Source organism: Cuculus canorus, chromosome 8 (assembly GCF_017976375.1).
Source record: "Cuculus canorus isolate bCucCan1 chromosome 8, bCucCan1.pri, whole genome shotgun sequence".
NCBI lineage: Eukaryota > Metazoa > Chordata > Aves > Cuculiformes > Cuculidae > Cuculus > Cuculus canorus.
Genome location: NC_071408.1, coordinates 6364315 through 6384613, shown reverse-complemented (window position 1 = coordinate 6384613; position 20299 = coordinate 6364315). Strand labels below are relative to the sequence as shown.

Genomic DNA, 20299 nt, shown 5'->3' with positions numbered 1-20299 from the left:
GGGAAAAGAAAGTATGAATTTTACAGCAACCTGTACTCACTGGAAAGGAGTTTGGGTACAAACAGTTATTGCTTTAATTTTAGGGGAAAAAAAATAAGAATCTCCCTGTTAACTCACTGTTTGTCTTTAAGGCATTTTCTGTTGTAGGTTGAAATTCTTTAAGACAGAAAGCTGTAAATACTAACACTTCATTTTTGGTCCTAGGAGGGGCTTTCAGCATTCTGAATGAAGCACAAGCCACACTGGCTTAGTGTCTGTGCCAGGCACAGCAGCACAGCACCTGCCTTAACGCTGATCCTTTTATGCGATTCTAGGCTGAAGCTGCAGGCTGGGGTGAAGAAGAAGAGTTGAACTGGGAAGATGATACTAACTGGTAACGGGACTGAAAGAGACAAAGGCAGTCCATGGTGTGTTGGAATCTGTTAAGAGAAGTCACTGCCTTCCCAGTACCGTGGATAAGTACCTCAGTGCTGCTTCTGCCAGAAGGCAGGCGTGTGCTGCAGCCGCCAGCAAGATCCTGTGGGGCCCCAGCTCTCACAGTGGATGCTCCTGTCCAGTCTGTGCCAAAACCTGCAGGGGTGAGGCCTGCGCTCCAGCAACATGCTGAGCTGTGCCGTGTGCCTCTGCTACCGGGGAGAGGAACAGTGTGAGGGTGTGCTGGTGCCAATGTGCTGCTGGAGCCAAGAGTGGTGTAAGCAGTTGTTCCAGAACTCATCCCTGCTTTCAAAAACTGATGACAATAAATGAAAGTCACACTGAGTTCCTTCGTTAACGTGCCTTTCTCCTTTTTTTCTTTTTTCCCCTTTTCAGAAAGATAAAGCCTTAGCTTAAAAGGAGCCATTTCTAACTTTTAAGAGAGGACATTAAGATGAATACACACTTTAAGTATTTATTTCTGTTTGTATAGTTCTGTCAGTGGGTGGCACAAGATGTGCTAGGAGAACTGTGCAGTGAAGGACCACTGAACATCAACTGCTTAAGCATTGCATTCTTTCTGCTTTTAACTGTGACCAATAAAGATTATTTTTAAAGATGACCCTAGCGTGGAATGGAAGCACAGCAGGTATACGGTCAAAGAACAGAGAGACTTAAATTGTTATTCTTGAGTGTATTTTAAAATTAAGATAAAAACCACTGCCCAGTCACCTGTATGTGACAGGCACAAAGGTAACTGTTACTTTTACAGCAGATTCAAACATCTTAGCATACAAAACTCAGTCCCATGAAACGTTTATCGCCATGCCGTAGCTTAGGAGAGCAAGCTATCCATGGGCAACATACAAAATGACAACTCTGATGCACAATGTCCACTAAAACATCAGTCTGCCCAGCCAGTCAGTATCAGAGATGAGCCAACGCCTCACGCCTCCGTTCATTCTGGCACTTTAACCAAAACAGCGACACAGCAGAGCATCACCCTCTCAGTTTTTTTCTTCTCCAGCAAAGGTGGTACAAGGGCACCTCTCCCCTCAGAACTGGGAGCTGCTCTGTGTCACCGTCTCCAGAGCCTGCAGAACACCTTACCGTATGCTGTCTCTGAGGAGGGCGATCGCTGTCTGTAGAGCCTCCAGTTTCACTGGAAGCCAAGCTGGGGGTGACCCTTTCTGGAGCAGCAGCTTCACAGCCTCCACTGCCCCATCCATCGTGCTGACTGCTGACTTGTACTGCTGCTCGGAGGGTGGGTGACACGCTCTCTTTGCCAGAGGCTGCAGATTAAGTAAACGGATGTCATTCTAACACTCTACATAAGGGATGAGTCCTCATCCAAATGAAAGAAAACCATTCAATAGCAAAGAGCTGCAGGAGACTCCCTTGCCTTGTGAGAGTCCTTGCTGCCTGGCAGGCAGTAGAGCATTCAGGTACAACACTGAGGGCCAGTACTGCACCCGTCCTCTTCTTACACCCCAGAGGCCAGCGAGACCATCTCAAACCTCTTTACACTTCAAGAACTGACAGAAATTGAGAACTGAGACGGGACAGTCTGAAAAGGTGCACGTACCTCTCCTGTTGACTCCAGTGCTCCATCCATTTTCATAAACTGTGCACTGCAGATAATACTTTCTTGCTTCATGCGTTTTGATCGTTCTTCTGTTGTCTCTTCTACTTGCCTCGTCTAGGGAGAAAGCCACAGGAGAGGTAACTAAACCAAGGTGGCGCTACCAGCTTTCATAGGCTCAATTTATATGCCAGAACAGAGAGGAGGGGAGGAGAAGATCTTAACATGCAGTTTACAGTAAATCCAATTTCTCACACACTCCTGAACAGAAGTTGTAGATATCACTGGCAGTTATCAGTTATTTTGATAGTGGTCTGCTTGTCAGAAACTGCGCATCAAGAGAGCCCTGCCTCCAGTCACAGCAGGATAACCACCCTCTCTTTCCCACTGCCCTTGTTCTGCGTGGACAGCCATCTGTCTGCTCCCACAAGAATTGCTTCCCACATGTGAGGAGGACTAAGGTGTTTCATACACCATCATTTAGCTTTCAGAAACTGATCAAAGAGAAATGGCAAGGAAATCACATGATGAAATCCATCTTTTTAATACAAAACTACTCCTCTTACAATAACAACTGAGATTTAATAATTTTTTTGTTCAAGGAGGGAAAAGCAAAGCATTTAAATCAAAGCTGGGAAGTAGTGGAAGAGCAGCATGCACAAGAATGGCAGCTGTTAATCCTGCTGACTGAAGCAAGTAAAAAGTCTTCACCAGCCTCCAGTTAGCAGAAAAACTTATTTTAAACTTGCTTATTTAATTGCCACGCAGATGATGCGGGTGCAGACAGACACAGGCTGTGTACTGCTTATAGTGGGTGTGTAGAACATCAAGTGAGAAAGCAGTAAAATGGCTCAACCACAGACATACCTTAGCCAGAAAACTAACAACTTTGTTCTTAGTTTCTTCAGAATTAAGGCACTGAGGAACAACATCTTCATGGCTTGTTTCCTGTCAAAAATGTTGAGTAATAGTTGTCTGGTACATTCACATTAACAAAAGAATACACAAAGTGAAAAATGTTCGTGTGACAGTCCCTTCCCTGTTTGAACCAGTGTTTAATCTTCCTTAACATCGAGCTCCTGAAATCATTTCCAGCTGCTTTAGCCATCATTTCTTTCAATAGCATTTGTCGTACTAAGATCCAAACTCGTCAGCAAAGATTTAAGACAGAAGAATTTCTGTACAATTAAAAGTTACCAGAGCCAAACACACCCACACAGAGTGCTTACCTCTGCAAAATGCGTGAATGCCTCCAGCGCATGCTGATGAATCAGCCAGGTCTGGTCAGCCAGCAGAGACGCAAACAAACATGACAACTGGGGCACAACTTGCCTCTGAAAGAGGAACAAATATCTATCAGTTCCGAAGAGTTAGTTGTGCCCATCTTGCTATCATGATATGTAAGTAAAGGATCACTCTAAGGCCAAGGGAGAGGTTTGCAAAATGCAAGCATGCCACCGCCCTGACTGGCAATGAACAACACCATAAGAGAGGCAACATGCTCTGTTCTTTCTTCTCAGAGGTTTAAATGTCAGTCTTTCCTAACTGCTGAGAAGCAACAAGCAAAGGAATAAACAAGACACCTTACATGCACTCTGCACACCTTGATGGAAAATGACACTACCATAGACCATTAATAAGTCTCCAAGACCTGCACGTATGTATTTGATGAATTTGATCCTTTATATTTCAATAATTAACATTTTCATCAAAAGATTATTTCACCAAGGCCACAATTTTCTTTACCTGTGCTTCTTGTGGTATGAACACCTTTCCCATAGAAGAGAGAAAATCCACCATCGCTAGACGAACATGATCTGGGGGACCCAGATGGACAAGGGAAGACTGCAGTGCAAACACCTGCAGAAAACAAACCCCAGGAATGCTCCATCAAGCAGGCTGCAGGTGAAAACTGTTCTGCCTCATCTTCAAATCTTATTTTATAAAACTGGACTGAAAGTAATAGGTGTGTTACACCCTGAATCAAACTGACTAGTATAAAGCAGTAGCATGCATTTCAGAAATGAGCACGCACTATAGCATATCCATATATCTCAATTACCAAAAGCAGAGTTAACCTAAGTACCATATATTTGGCTTTAAAGACCAGGAAAGCAGTCAAGGAAGAAATAAAATTAGGAACTTCTATGTGTTAAGAGAAGACCAGACCATGGAATAACTCATTTGAGGTTTCAGTAAATCACAAAGAACTTGGTTTTCATGAAGTAAATTATTCGTAACTAGGTTACCTGAGTAATCAGTTGAGCATCTAATGTTTGGATGAAGAATTCCAAAAGGTGAAGTAATAAACACAGTGTCTGCTGGAGACCTGGCTCACCCGAGACCTTCAACAGACCACCAAATATCAGTAACACTGCTTCTGAGCTCACAGAAGAAATCCTTAAAAATTTGAAGTTACAGTAGTGTTCCAAAATTCTCAGCGTAACTTCACACACATAAAACATGACATTGTAAGGAGAAGAAGAAATTAGAACAGTCATATTGATGTTCCAACATGCTCATATTTTACAAGACCTTTTTCTGTGATTTTTATTAAGGATATTTCTTATTCCTCATCTTCTTCCTCCACTCACTAACATAAGCAGCTAAAAGTTACATAAACTATTTCTTTTCATTTATCAGTTGCCACAGTTGCTTTTCAGTTGCTTTTCATTTATCAGTATTTACAGAACAGCCAAGGTGGGAAGAGACCTCTGAAGGGGCACTGTTGGCTCTTCACTCCCACTCTGAAACTTTTTTTTAATCCAAGCTATGAGCCATGACAATCTTTTTTCCTTTACTGCAACTGCAGACATGAACAGCTGCAAGGGAATCGCCTAACCCCCTTGTGCTCAATTATGGCAGGAAGGTTACTGGCTTGATAGGTTTCCGTTTGCTAAGCTGTGTATAAAATCACCGTGAATTTTGTTCACATTCTAATGGACATTTAAAACAGGCCATATCTGCAACTGGTATGAACCAGAATGAGGTCAGACTTCTCCTTCATTAACCCTGAATCTGACTCAGGGTGACAGACAGAGTAGCATTCAGGAAAATTCAAACACCGCCTCCCAGAGCATGCACCTGCTTAATATATAAATCAGCTGACAACAGACAGGCAGCACCATTACACTGTGCTTTACAGAAATGGCCCAATCCAAGTAAAACAGCTTGGTAACACACACATGGTGAAAGAGCACCAGCCTCTAAAAGACATTGTGCTTTCACCATTGAGGCAGGAAATTCTCTTACCTGCTTTGCTTGGAGAGAAGTCCAGAACTGACCAAGCACTCCCAGGATAGATGCCTGAAGTTCTGCCTCCAGAGTGTCACCAGCAAAATTGCAGGCAGCCAGCAGGACAGAAAGGGCAGTATTCTAGGAGGAAAAAATATACATAAGATGAAAAAAATCTACATGTAAAATGAACCAAACCTCCATGCTCATATTAAACATCTACAATGATGCAGTATTGCAAGAAGCCTGTTGTGCCGTGTCAGCTGTATCGCACAGCTAATCCACTGGGCTACCTGCCAATAAAGCTTCCAAAGTGAGGAGGCCACCCGTTACTTCTGAGTTTCACACAGTGCTGTACTCATTAGCTACACTGGCAGGTGAAAGCTGGTGGCAGACACTTCATGTGGAAGTCTCAGGTTTCTCAAATTCCTTCACCAAAGAGAGCAGCAAGCTTCTTTCAGATTTGATGCCACATAATCTAGAGCTCAGATTGGCCGGTTCAGTGAAAGATAACAAAAAATCTTTCTATAAATACATTAACAATAAAAGGAGGACCAGGGAGAATATTCAGTCCTTACTGGATACAAAGGGAACAACTGTGACAAAGGATGAGGACAAGGCTGAGGTAGTTAATGCCTTCTTTGCCTCAGTCTTTAGTAGTAAGGGAAGTTGTTCCCTGTGTGTACATACCCAGGAGTTAGAGGAGCAGAACAAAGCTTCCACATTCCAAGAGGAGGTAGAGACTTGCTTGCCCAATTAGACACCCACAAGTCTATGGGGCCAGATGGGATCCATCTAAGAGTATTGAGGGAGCTGGCAGATGTGCTTGCTAAACAAAATCCTTTCCATCATCTTCCAGCGGTCCTGGCTGACTGGGGAAGTTCCACTTGACTGGAGGCCGGCTGACGTTATACCCATCTACAAGAAGGGTTGGAGGGAGGACCCAGGAAACTACAGGCCTGCCAGTCTGACCTCAGTGCCAGGGAAAGTCATGGAACAGGTGATCTTGAGTGTCATCATGAAGCACATGCAAGAGAACTGGGTGATCAATACGGGTTCACAAAAGGCAGGTCTTGCCAAACTAACCCGATCACCTTCTATGACAAAGTGACCCACCTACTGGATAAAGGAAAGGCTGTGGATGTAGTCTACTTGGGCAGTAAAGCCTTTGACACAGTTTCCTGTAGCATTCTGCTTAGGAAACTGTCAGCCTCTGGCCTGGACAGGAGCACACTCTCCTCAGTTGAAAACTGGTTGGATGGCCGGGCTCAAATAGTTGTGGTAAATGGAGTTAACTCCAGCTGGAAGCTGGTCACAAGTGCTGTGTATCCCAGGGCTCAGTGCTGGGTCCAGCCCTGTTCAATGTCTTTATCAATGACCTGGATGAGGGGATCAAATGCACCCTAAGTAAGTTTGCGGATGACACTAAGCTGGGTGGAAGTGTCGATCTGCTGGAGAGTAGGGAGGCTCTGCAAAGGGATCTGAACAGGCTGGACCGCTGGGCTGAGACCAATGGCATGATGTTTAACAAGGCCAAAGGCCAGGTCTTGCACTTGGGGCATAACAACCCTATGTGGTGCTACAGACTAGGGGAGAGTGGCTAGAAAGCTGCCTGGAGAAGGACCTGGGGGTGTTGGTTGACAGCCAACTGAACATGAGCCAGCAGTGTGCCCAGGTGGCCAAGAAGGCCAATGGCATCTTGGCCTGCATCAGAAATGGCACGATGAGCAGGTCCAGGGAGGTCATTCTCCTCCTGTACTCAGCACTGGTGAGACCACACCTTGAATACTGTGTTCAGTTCTAGGCCCCTCATTACAAGAAGAATGTTGAGGCTCTGGAGCATGTCCAAAGAGCAACAAAGGGTGAAGGGGCTGGAGAACCACTGGAAGTATTTAAAAGATGGGTGGATGAGATACTCAGGGGCGTGGTTTAGTGGTTGATAGGAATGGTTGGATTTGATGATCCAGGAGGTCTTTTCCAACCTGGTGATTCTGTGATTAAACCAGCCAAGATTTAAACGCTTACCAGTACTTGTATCACAAGACATAAATAGAAATTCTGAAGAAAAATACATCTGCTCACCCAGAGAGCAAATGACAACCAGAATAACGATTACAGTAAACCACAACCTCCATGATCCCTGCCCTCAGAGCAGATGCTCCCAAGGTGCTGTGTGTTAGAAGAAAATACTAAAATGAGAATTCATCCTCATGCATTTGCCACTCAGACATTGACAAGCAGCTGTACAACACAGAAACAGAATTAAGGTGACAATGATAGTATCATTATAGTCTGGAAATCCACAGTTCACACATCTTTACAAAAAGAACCAAATCTCTTACCACAGGTTGGAGCTCTCCTAAAGCACGCTTGCTGTTCAGCCATTGCCTGCACTGGGTGAGCGCTGCCACACAGAGCTGACACGCCACTTGTTTCCTAAGATCAGGATTCAGGGCTTTAAGGGATATGTGCTGCCACACGGACAAGTTCTCCACCTCTTCTGGAAGAAACTTATGAGCAAATTCTACCTGCAAAAAGAAATTAGTATGATCTGAACAGATCAGAAGACAATTTCATAAACTGTCACAAGGCTGAGAAGCCAAAATGCATTACTGGTTTGTGTTAAAATATTACATAAAAAAAATGTCAAAAATCTTTCTTTTAAATAAAATACAACTTTTAATCAAAAACCATTCTAAAGTTGCAACCTTCACTGCCACATGTAGGAAATCAGAATGATTAAGCAACTTACTCTTTCAGCAGCTTGAAGCTATGAGTAGAAGGAAGAGCTTTGGCCTCTCAGGTCTATACAGAGGCACCAACAGGAAAGAACACTGCTCTCTGTCTGATGACAGGAGAACACTCATGAACACCAGTCACCAATACAATGACAGGACATTGCTTCTGCATAGCTTCTGCAAATCTGGGAGATGTGTTATTTTCCTAGTCAAAAAAGGGCTTCATTGCCACCCAGTAATACCCCTCTCAAAAAAGTGTATGCACCTTTCTTGCTTTAAAGAACACGTCTGCACAAAACAGTATCCACTATGACAAGTAATAACAAGTGCAAGCACTCAACAGCTTGTCACGTCTGAAGAACTGAAAGAGAACATTTTAACACACCAAATTTCAATCTCTTCTACCAAAGACAAGAGGCTGGGGCTCTACTTGCCTGATGATCTGGAGCCATCAGGAACAGCATACGCCTCAACAGGACACCCAAGGCAGAGACCTGGTAACAACAGTCACTGGGCCATGACTTTATCTGCATTAAGACAGAAGGGTAATGCAACCAATTGACTTAACAGAAAAATCACCACTCAGCAAATGCTACACAGAATGTTCTGAGAGTTGCTATGTGGGATCACAGCAGTTACACCCTAAATAAAACAATGAAGGACATGCTGGAAATACTAGGCATATTGTTTTATATTTTCACAGTATTATTTTATATTTTCACTAATTATTAACCAAATTTGAGGTATTAAACCCATCTCCATTTGGACTTACAAAAAAAGTGAAATCTGCATCTTTGCTCATTTAGACAGTGCCCTGGTAGAAGTACGATTAGAACTCGTCCTGAACTGCAAACATCACTGTGGTTCTTACCAAGTGGGCGATGACAGCAATCTGGTGAGCGCACAGTTCAGCTGTTCCATACCTGGAATGTGAGAGGCAGAAGCTTTTGAGTCCATATTTCCTACTCTTTTACCAATTAAATACTAGAAATCTTGCCTGAGAGGTGGTCATTTCCTCTAACGTATTTTAAACTTGATATGCACAGACAACTTACTGGAGAGAACCATTCCATAAAACAATTATTAAATAACAGAAAAGGTGTGTTCCCCTTACTTGCACAAATGTAAAAAGAGCTAAGCTATTTCTGCTCCTAATTTTCAAAATGTGCTCTACATCCGATAAGAAACTAATTATAGGACAATTTTGTCTTAAAATATCTCTCTCAAGCAATTATATACAACAACAGAACTGACTGGATCTGTAGGAATCCCACTTGAGCTGCAATACAAACATCTTACCGGGCAAGGAAGCACCACGCGTCCATTGCTAGCAGAGACGTAATCATACTAGAACTCAGCACAGCATCCAGCAGAGCATACTCCTGAGGAGGAAATCTAGATATAAAATTCATGCAGAAACAGACTGCTGAATTACTTTTACTCCAGTAACTGGCATAAAACCTAATAAGATTTTCAGCTTATCCAACTGAAAGTGTTTTAAGAACTAATTTTCATGCTCTATATTCAGCTACATCTTTAGTTTTGTGTACTTTGAATGTGTACATACATTCTTTTCAGTGGGCTGAGGGTCTGTCACCATTCAAACATTTCATCGTGTGTATCCCTTCCTCACAAGGCATCTTTCATGAAAAAGTATTTTTTTTTAAACCAATTTCCAGTTTCCTTGACAGTTTTATAGACAGCTGACTGAAAAACAAATGAAACTTTTTCCTCTTTTAGGAACACAAATTTAAGCTGAGAGAGGAGTGCAGCATTCAGGAAAAAAAATAAAATTAGGCCTATAATTTTTGTGAAAGCTGTTAACTTTATCAAGGTTTATATTTGTCTAGAGGTTCTCTTGTCTATGAGCGGTAAAAAGTGAAAAACTTTTAAAGCATTATACAGTATTTATCAAAGCCCAGAAAACTCCTCTAAAGTAGAAAAATCTGCTTATTATGACTTTATGGTATATTCTTATCTGGAATCACAATATGATCTACCCTAAACATAAAATGCCACTTTATTACTTCACAGTACAGGCTAACAAAACCAGGTAAGTTTAATGCAAATTGAATGCTCCATAAAAGAAAGCAATGAACGTAAATAACAACGCAACCTCTCCCAGAGAGAACAAAAATTTCCACCACCACTGAGGTTCTCAAGAACTTGAAAACAGCTTTCCCCTTTCCTACAAGTGATATTTGCTGTATAACTGAACTCCAGCCATATTACTGGGTCACAACTGCATTCTGCAGAACCACTTCATATCTAAGTTCCACTTTGGAGCAAGACATGACAAAACTCACTGTTGTTTTCAATAGTCCCTATGCATCAAAACAGCTGAATTGATGCTAAGCAAAAACAACCTTACCAGCTGGGGAAACTGTGATGGGAGTGTGGAAGCAATGAAGGAGCACAGGTGGACACAGACATAGTGATAGAGAGTGATGGAAACTGCTGGCTGCCCTGTAGTGATCACCTCTGGCAAACGAACAGGGAGAGAAAGCTCGCCAGAACATTGCTGGAAACTGAAGAAGAGGGCTGCAAACAAAGACAGGCTGCAAGGGTAAAAAGAAAAAAAAGTGGGGGGGGGAGAAAATAACAGATGGGTTATCGACATGCAAATCCCAGATCCTGCAAGCAGAATCTGTCCAATAGAATCTTTGTCTTTAAGCAGAAAGAATGGCAATAACCCCAGTGCTTTTGCACTTGATTTACACTCCCGACTACCTTCCTCTTTTACAAATTCAGGTGAGTGTTAGAGGGTTCAGGCAAAAAAATGCAAGACTTCAACTTTGTGTAGTATTAACAAATAACATAGATCTCTCCTTACCCTGGAAGTACTCTAAATACCATTCCTTTCCTGAAAAAGGAAAGAAATCTCTGGCTCTTTAACCTGCACTCCTGAAGCACTGAACATCAGATCCTGTTTTTTTCTCAGCATCAGGGTGTAAATCCATGGAGTCTGACAAATTTTACTGTTCAGTCACAAGGAAAACCCCAGGAAGTGAGCCCTTCTGGTTAAATGTACAGACCAGTTGCTGTAGTGAAGAATTAGAGTCAAAATCCTTTTAGTACCTTTTTCCTGTGTTCCAGAGAGTTTGCACTTCTTCAGGCTGAGAGGACAGCTTGTCCATTATGGTGATTAGGACGACACACTGTGGCAGCTGCTGCTCAGCAGGGAGACCTGTAGAAGTGGTTTGTTTTAAACATCATCATATTTTCCCTGGTAAATATGTGTGTAAACTGGCTTTTAAGCAAGTGACAAATGACAAATAACTGGTGAAACACCGAAGTCCAGTAAAACAATTAAAAAAACCACATAGACACAGCTGTGGAAAAAAAAAAGTATTTCATCATGAACATTGCATTTGAAGAGAAAAATAAAAGCTATATACTGTATCAAGTAAAATCTAAAATATTCCAGTTCTGCACTGTCGCTGCAAGATGCTGTGAGGGAGTTGCAATCTGGATGCCTCATGCTTCCAGCCTCCTTGAAAGCATCAGATGCCTCAAGCACTAAAAACAACATTTTCTTCAAATTTCGCCAGGATAATTGCAGGGCCAGTGTGTATGTGGGACAAAAGTCAGTTGGCTATCTCAGAATGATGACATGTTGGTCATGGCATAAAATGGGAAGGGGAGGCGCATTAGAACAAAAAGCTGATTTTTCAGTTTAAAGACATTCTACTTTTGACACGAGATACTTAATTTAGGAGAAGATAGCTGCCTTTCCCCACCAACAGAGCAACAAAAAAACTTCAGCCTAGTTTGAAAGCTTGTGACAAACGTGGATTGCAAATACACAAAAGGGCAGCATTGACAGGACTTTTGTTAACCAGATTAATACTGAAGTTACTGGGAGTACTTTGCAAAAGATGCATTCACAGCAACATGATTTATTCCGAAATTCACCTGAGTTGGCAGGCAACTGGCTATGCCATAGTACCTACAGAAAAGTTAGAGATAAGCAAACCAGTACAGAGGATTGCTTGTGGTCCACAAAGTCAAAGTATTAACTTTATAGGAATGGTTACACAAGTACCACAGCAGTGGCAGCTGTATTTTAAAACCTACCTAACTTGTCACTTAACACTTGCTCCATGAAAGGGCTAAAGGGAAGAAGCTGGTTGATGAGAGGGTCCAGAGCCACAAGAAAAACCCGTGATATTTCATCTCGATGAACTTCCAAGATCTCTGAGGCATAGAGACTGGGAGGAAATTTGCTAAGCAGAGAGGGGAAAAAAAAAAAAGTTAAATATTCTCAGTAGCATTTTTAGTAACACTACTTTTAAAAAAGAACTACAAAAATGGAAATTCATTATTTCCTTGTTATCGTGAGATAAAAAAACAGAAAAGGCTCCCCATTTAAAACACCTATCATAGCTGAGCATTACAGCTCTGCATTCAGCCTTTAAACTATTGCGATCCAATATTTTACTAAACATTGAAAGAAAACTTTACATGCTCATATAAAACATATAATAGGTATAAGAAACATAATGAATCACAAAAGTAGTCAAACAATGAAAAGCCAAGAAAACATCTGCATAGGTAATTTTACAATCATAAATAAGACAGCTCTAATTTAACACAAACCACTCTTTGAAAGAAAATTCCCTGGGCAATAGAAGAAAAAAAGTGATATGAGAATGAAGCAAAAGAGATTACAAAATGAAAATCTTCTACTCTTGCAGTTTTTAAAGTGACTGTAAAAACACCACCTGCCTACTCAAAAAGTCCTGCTCAGGGAATAAAAGTTTACAACCTTCCCTTTGAGAAAGATCTACAAGGTAAGTAAAATTAGAAGGGAAAACTGGAGAAAAAAAAAAAAAAAAAAAAAAGAAAAAAATCACCCAATCTTGCAGTAAAGCATGCAGTGAACTTGTGTTCATAACTCGCCACAGAATAATGATATGCTACTTTCAGACTGTTATGCTTTATGAGCTTTAAGGTTTCACAAGATTATAAACACAACACTAATGTCCTGAAAAATTACAGGGAAGTCTGTCCTGAAGGGACAGAGGATCAGAAACAGAAGTTTCCATACGTTGTCTTACAGTTGAAACAATCTGTCAAATCACTGCTGCTGACACCTCCAGTTTGGCTGTTTTGGTTTTTTTTTTTTCCTTTTGGTAGAATTAAAGATAGAAAAAAAAAGTGTGTGGCTGTTGCATTATACATGAAATGGAGGAATGAGCATTACAAAGGAATAAAGGAATGGTAATTCTTAATGGCCTTGACTTTGGCATGATTTGACCAACATTACACCGCAGTTTTTTACACCGCTGGATTGCTCTGGTTTAGCTCTGCCTTTCTTTACTGTAAGGTGGCTGAAGGTCAAATCCTACCTTCAGGAACTTTTGACTTTAAGAACAAGAAGTTTCAAATGAACTTGCACAAACAGACCAAGACGATCAATCTGTATGTTCTAAACAACTTAAGAAATGTTGACATAAGGAATTGCAACAAAGTCAGTGGTTTGTCAGTATCAAACAGTCACAGCACTGATCGGGAATGGGATTAAGTTATCTAGTGCCACAGAAAGATACCCTATTCATTAAAATTTTAGATTTCTGTATATGAAAAAAAAGAAAGCAACAGCTCTGGAACAAGAGCTGTCTCAAAATACCTGTAGCTTTAAGAATACAATGCGGGGATGCTATTAAGATACTATCAGTAGTCAATTATTTGTACTTCACTTACCTATATATCTGAAGAAAAAGCTGATGCAACTGAGAGCATGAGTCAGTGAAGAAAGAAAGGAATTCCTGCAAAAGCCATTAATTTTGAGTGGTATTTTTAATAGAAAATACATGATCAAATACGTTCTTTCTCTCCTGCAACCATGGTATGTAAAGTACTACACTGCAAACATTAGTTAAATTTAACAATCCACATCACAAAGTGACTGCAAAGCAAGCGATAAACAAAGTATACCTAAGATTAATTACAGTAAATGTATATGTAGTAGGTAAAACAAATAAATGCATAGGCTTATTTATAAAAATTAATGATCACAGCTGTAATAGCCATAGAGAGCTGCAAAAACGTGAAGTGCTCCCATACACGCAGTAAGGCTCATTTATCCTGTCACAGTGCTATTTATTTTGTGGCAAAAAAACCCAAAAAATAAATCAACAAAAAATCGCGCCCCTGCTTTTTCCCCATGAGACAGAACAGATGCCAAATGCACCATCGCTGCTGCTCCTAAAGAGCAAATATTTTCACATACATTCTTAAAATGGGGAGATTTACAGCATCTCTTCTAACAATGAGATAAATAAAGCACAACAACAAAGTGAAAGGGCCAAGAAAAGAGCACAAAGTTAATGGCAGAGCTAATAACAAGCAATAATTCTGAAAACTTAGCAACAAGTTGCACCTGCTTAATTCTTCCAGATAAAGCTACCATTGCACTGACACAAGGCTGCCTGTGAAGGCTGGACATCTACCACTCCCTAGCGACACTGCTCGTAATAGCTTACAGTTCACGTTTGTTTTGCCGCTAAATCACAGCGGTGATCCTGCTTGGGCTTGTGAGAAGATACAGGGAGAAGTATCAGCAGATTACTGGATGTTAAGTATACCACCCATATGGTACAGTCAAATTGTTAAGGCATACAGTACAAAATTATCCACTTGCAGACCAGAGGCTTAAATTTAATACTAACATAGACTTCAAGTATTAAAGCCTACCTTGGTGTAGTGTACAAGGGAATTAGCAAAGAACCTGCACAGCTTGACTGTCTTCTGGAACAATCTGAGGTCGGTGCCTTCCTGTCCCAAAAAAAAGCAGTTCTAAAACTTTATATATAGAGTAATACAATAAAAAAGACAGCTAGATTGCTAACAATGTTCAAAGCCTGTTCCAAACTTGATTCTCCCTTGAGTCTGCAGCTATGGAGGAAAAACTTCAGAAATCTTCACTAAGTCCCAACTTTTTTTTACAGCAATATTCAGAATTGAAATATTTTTTTATTAGCCTCGAGATATCACCAGTTAAGGAAATAACAAAAATTCCCACAGAGTACGATGAAAACTTATTTTCTGTGCCTCACTAACACATCACCAGTCTAAACAAAGTTATGGACCTTATTTTCACTCGGTTTCAAAAGAACACTGTATTCTGCTTACCACATGAAGTTAAAACCCAATCAAACCCAAACCACTCCAAGCAATAAACACCACACAAAGAATTTATCCTCCTCGAGTTCAACGGCAACCATGGGAGCCTTTTAAATCACCTGTATCTCTGACATCTTCATTTGCTCAGCCAGTTGCAAACAGGAGTGAAAAGAAAGAAGAGTGTCCTTGCACAGGCCACTGAGGATGTCTCGGTGTTTCAGGTGGCACTGCAGCAGAGAATGATGCTTCAGGCTCTGCCTGACAAAGGAACACAATCAGATATGTAACTGCAAGAAGTGATCAAGCAATGAGTTCATATAAATTCAAATAACCAATTCTTCTGTTAGGGATTTTATACAGACAATCCTCTTCATAGCCACGACTGAAGCAGAGGAGAGGCAGGATGAGAGTGCCAGACAGCACAACTCAAGCCAAAAACACCTACAGGATTGCAGATCAGACCTCCTTACACTATTTATTCAGCCAACGGTGTTTCAAATTTTCTTCTGTATTGTAATACAAAAAGACAAGCCTCTATGCTTTTTGACATAAGACTCCCTCACTGACAGTACCTTTCATGATACTTAATAGCTAAATTTGCTAACAGATTTCTAAATTTTCTTACAAGCTAAACAGCTAAATTGGATTCTTTAACTTAAATTTTATTTGAAACTCTGGTTAAACTACAGTCTGTTTATATTACAATAAAATCCAAAGAGTTCAATGACGTACTTGATTATGAACTTCCATGTATTGGCATGAAGAGCATGGTCCATATTGGAAATGACAGAGCATATCTCCAGCACCGTGTGGATTACTAAGGAGGAAATAATAGCAACAACAACGGAGTTAAATCAGGTTCCTAAGTTCACCGCTATGCTGCTCTCCTTAGGAAACACGCAGCAATCACAAGCACCGGAGAATACCACTGTTGACACTGAACCGGGAAAACGGCTCAGTGTTGCCCCTTCCCTGCAAACCTACACCTATGGCCCATCCCAAAGAGAAAGTTTCAGTAAAAAAGACATATTTCAAGCTGCAAAATGTTGCCTCCTGAAAGGCTGGTCAGGATAGCGGGAACAGAGCATGCTCAGAAGCCTGGTCTAAAAATGCACATATACTTTGTAGAAAAAAAGACTGAGCAAGACTGAAAAAAAAAAAGTTTTAGAGCCACAGGTACCTGACACCATATCTGTGATGCTTTCTTCAGTGGAAGCAGAGTCCATGGAAATCTTATCAAGTAGTTCCATCAGCTGCTTCTGAAGAGAGTAAGTTTCCTTGAATACAGCTTGCAGGAGGTCAGAAATCAAGTGCAAATGCCCACAGTACACTGATTCACTGTCCTGTAGGAAATGAGGAAGAATAGGTTTAAAGTAAAAAACAAAGTTCAGGAATCACAGCCTGATTTTTCACTTGCTGAAAACTGAGAGCTTTGTCAGATATTTCACTGGTAAAAACAACAGGGCATAGTCATATCTATTTTACCTCAAGGCACAGACTGATCTGCAGCTCCTGCTACCAACCCGTCTGCTAACTGTGAAATGCTGTTTACCTACGGCCTCATCAATAGCTAATGAAGGCTACCTGGCTCTACTGAGTTTACTGGGCTTCACACTGGGCCGCAATGCATGAACCTAGTATTGCATTTCTGAACAAATCAGTACAAAATTAGCAACACAGAAAGTAGCATTACAAATATTCCCCAATTCTTTAAAATCAGAATTGTTAAATAAAGGTATGGCACCAGAGTTCAAGTGCTGGCACGTTAAACTGCTGCAAATGTCCCCCTAAGAGAAAAACAAAATGGAAACTGAAAATGAAGGCCAACTGAAAGCTATTGTGTCCTTATGATAACCTTGTTTTATTTTCACTGCTGCAGAGGGAATTACCATTACATCTGAAAACTGGTACACGTTACTTATCATAACCAACAAAGATCCTAATTGCAGCTTTCAATCCACTCTGTAACTTGCTAAGAATTAAGGTAGGCAGCACCAACTCGGTAACCATTTGTGGCTTTCAAACTACTGCAGCTTTTAAAAGCACAAAGATGCCATCAAGAGCCCTCCTTCATAAGCAAAGTGAGCAATTGACATTGATGCAAAATACAGACAGAGCACAGTGTGCGTCTCATTGCCAGGCCAGATTTGCTGGGCCAACAGCTGAAAAACCACCTTTGTACTTGTGCACCAAGCACATCCTGTAAACTATTTAACTAAATTTAAATAAAATAATAATTTGACAATATTATTTCAAAATAGGACTTTCTTACAAAGGGAGTGCTTCCTAAAAGCCAACCAGGGTCAGAATTTTTTTCCCCTTCTAACACAGGCCTACCTTGCAGTGCGTAAATGTGTTCTTTATCACATAAAGAACCACGGATGGAAGGGTGTGGATACTCTCCAGAGACACACACTGTTGCAGTGTGCAGACGTAGCGTACACAAGCAGTCAGAGTTTCCAACAGTTGCACCACAGTCTTAAAGCAAGAATGAACACCAACAATCAATATTTTTCACTCCTGCAATAATTTCAAAAGCAACTTTTCTTAGCGGAGTTGCACCTAGATTTTTATAGCATTTAAAGTTCACTGCGATTTACAGTGTTACATAGTTTGTTAAAGATGAATTAAGCTTATAAAATAACACCAAGCAACTCCAGACCTTTACTCTGATGCCAAGTACTCTGTAAAAGTTTCATATTTCTTTTGACTACTGTTCTCAATTTACAAAAATTTGAAAACTCTGAACTAGGTGACTGTATAAGCAGGTGCCAAATTTGCTGTTCAGATACAGCTAATGGAATTCCACTTGTGTTAGAGAATGAGATTTTTTTGAGAGATCACGAACTAAATGTAACCAAATAATTCACAAAACTTTCATGGGACTTAAACTGCAAATTACATTTTTTACAGCTGGTTAGAAGCTAACAAACATTATAAAAATTTCCTAATTTTTAGGTAAACCCAAAGAATGCTGTAAGCATTCACTGACAACTTATTTCACGGGACTTGCCTGTAAAAGGTTCCTTACAGTATTGCATAACTCCGTGTTCTGGCTGGTTAATCCTTTGGCCTCACTGGATAATTCATACATCAAGTTATCAAATAACTGTACAGTCTGTCAGAACAAAACAAAACTTGAACATTTTATTAGTAAATGTACACATGAAAACAGCAACACCATTCTGTACCTCCTTGTTTCCTTGGCACAGAGTCCTGGGCTACTGAGACAATTCACAGGAGAAAATAATGTTTTCTAGCATTTGAATCATAGATCACGATATACCAAGAAGCAAAAAGTCTTATGTTTTTTCTAATTATAGGCAGAAGCTATATTAGCCATTACTTTTTATAAAATCTGTTAGTAAAACAAACCTCCTAGCTAATTCTTCTACCAAAGATTTTTCTTCTTAGTTAAACCCACATCTTTTAAAAAACACTCTTAAAAGGAGCTGTTTCATTTTGTCTCAGAAATTTGTTCTTGTTGTTGAGAATGATCATTAACAGTTTGAATACAGAATGAAATAAAGTCCATGAAGTACAAACAACAATAATTTCTACTTTGGTTGAGGTTCTTGGGTCTTTGTGAGTGTTACCACCAAGACTTCAAAGTCAACACGCAGCTTCCAAGCACATACAGGACACTACATAAACCAGTACAGCACAGCAATTCCTGTTCAGGATATCCCTGTTACGAGCCATTTTTCTTGTAATCTCCAAGATTTGCCACAGGACATAATAGAAGAGAAATGCAAATCAAGTGGCCATTTTTAGAGGCTTCTAAAAATTTACAGGCAGAGGCCTGAAACTCATATCAGTAATTCATCACTGCTTTGCTTCAGTTAAAATGTAGGTGTTGAAGAAATTTAATACAATCACAGCACAAAATTCTGCATCATCAAATCCAAAGAGAGAACATGATAGGCCAGTACAGTCTAAAAGTTTATTCTCTATATCACTCACAAAAGTCAGCATTCACTCATGATATACGAGTGTTTGGTTCTCCAGTCTATTTGTCCTCGGAGGCCATCTCACATTAAAATTCTCCATGTTGGTAATTTTATAAAAAAGCTCAATCTTCTCAAAAAGAAATAAAAGCCACTTTTGCTACTGAATGCAGAAAGTACACATAACATTTTATGTTTGATCCTCTCCACTTGTTACCACTATAAAGAATGGTAACAATCACAGAAGCAATCCAACGATCCAAAATTGTTAAAGGGTAAAATTTTAATTTCAAGTTTTGTATCCAAAGCACTAATTATATTGTGATATCTCAACAAAGAATCACTGCATTCTAAGCAGGTTTTTATCACTGGACTGAATGAAAATTCCACCTTTAATTGAAGTTGTCATACCTTAGGTAACACCTTTGAGAAAAAAGTTTGTTCCAGATCTGCAAGGCTGATATGGGGCAAAAACATGTCAGTCAGGATCTTCAAAACACCTGCAAAATAAAACATTCATAAAACCTTAGAGAAAAACAACATTCAATTACCAGAAATACACAACAATGTACCAGATGAAACAAAGAACTCTGTCAAGCAGAAATAGACCAGATATTTGATTTTGAGGAACAACATAACAGTTCTCACATATGCATTATCTGAAAAATCAAGTAACAATAACAGCTCCAACATGCATAAACCTGTAAGTAACAGCATCACACCTGACTGCAGTCAGTTGAAGGTGGAGCACAGTTGTTTGCCCATGGAACTAGAATATTTTGTATTCCAACCTGCAAACAGTTGCACCTTTAATGCGCTGGTTTGCTCTAGCATGTGACTTAGCAGTGCATGTCAGCAAGACTCCTAAACAGTTATTTATCAGCCTCATTTTCTTATCACTACCAGGTATTTCCAGAGTTTTCCTACATGTGAAATAACAGCCAAAAAGACAATAAAATACAAGATGAAAAGCACTCTTCTTTAAAGTATCTAACAACCAGAAGTAGTAGGAAGGAAAAAACAGCCATACGCAGTTTCTTTACGGACTTCTATAAAGCATATTTACCATGCAGTTAGTGTCACACACAAGGTTCAGCAGCATTGCTGAAGACTATGGAAATCGCTAGCATAGCAGAGGTATTAAGAGGTGTAGAATTTATAATGTCACTGCAACACAACAACCTTTAGGAGGGAGAGGCACTGCTGGGGTACTTACGGATGTGCTCTGTCCAGTCTTCAGACTCCCGATACATAGA

The 20299-nt window shown here is 40.3% G+C and overlaps 2 protein-coding genes across 5 annotated transcripts in view; one reads left to right on the top strand and one right to left on the bottom strand.

Annotated features, from left to right (window-relative positions):
• The window catches only part of SCYL3 (SCY1 like pseudokinase 3), a 16544-nt gene extending 15020 nt beyond the window's left edge, over positions 1-1524 (top strand). For 3 of the 4 annotated variants that reach the window (XM_054072781.1, XM_054072779.1, XM_054072780.1), the window contains one exon: positions 315-1522. In XM_054072781.1, coding sequence (XP_053928756.1) covers positions 315-377 — 63 coding nt within the window. In that variant the 3' untranslated portion in view covers positions 378-1522. Of the gene's footprint in view, positions 1-314 lie in introns of all 4 variants that reach the window. The other variant, XM_054072782.1, reaches the window with a different exon arrangement.
• FIRRM (FIGNL1 interacting regulator of recombination and mitosis) overlaps positions 1-20299 on the bottom strand; it is a 21298-nt gene extending 999 nt beyond the window's left edge. Inside the window, exons 1-23 of the mRNA XM_009559877.2 lie at positions 20260-20299; positions 19455-19543; positions 18110-18214; positions 17434-17574; positions 16277-16439; positions 15829-15913; positions 15216-15354; positions 14668-14748; positions 13675-13739; positions 12046-12194; positions 11047-11155; positions 10340-10526; positions 9268-9350; positions 8840-8891; positions 8403-8495; positions 7573-7758; positions 5249-5371; positions 4246-4341; positions 3743-3856; positions 3226-3330; positions 2864-2944; positions 2000-2113; positions 1525-1706 (exon numbers count right to left, since the gene is read on the bottom strand). Of these exons, the coding sequence (XP_009558172.2) occupies positions 1525-1706; positions 2000-2113; positions 2864-2944; positions 3226-3330; positions 3743-3856; positions 4246-4341; positions 5249-5371; positions 7573-7758; positions 8403-8495; positions 8840-8891; positions 9268-9350; positions 10340-10526; positions 11047-11155; positions 12046-12194; positions 13675-13739; positions 14668-14748; positions 15216-15354; positions 15829-15913; positions 16277-16439; positions 17434-17574; positions 18110-18214; positions 19455-19543; positions 20260-20296 (2579 nt within the window). The 5' untranslated portion in view covers positions 20297-20299. The remainder of the gene's footprint in view (positions 1-1524; positions 1707-1999; positions 2114-2863; positions 2945-3225; positions 3331-3742; positions 3857-4245; positions 4342-5248; positions 5372-7572; positions 7759-8402; positions 8496-8839; positions 8892-9267; positions 9351-10339; positions 10527-11046; positions 11156-12045; positions 12195-13674; positions 13740-14667; positions 14749-15215; positions 15355-15828; positions 15914-16276; positions 16440-17433; positions 17575-18109; positions 18215-19454; positions 19544-20259) is intronic.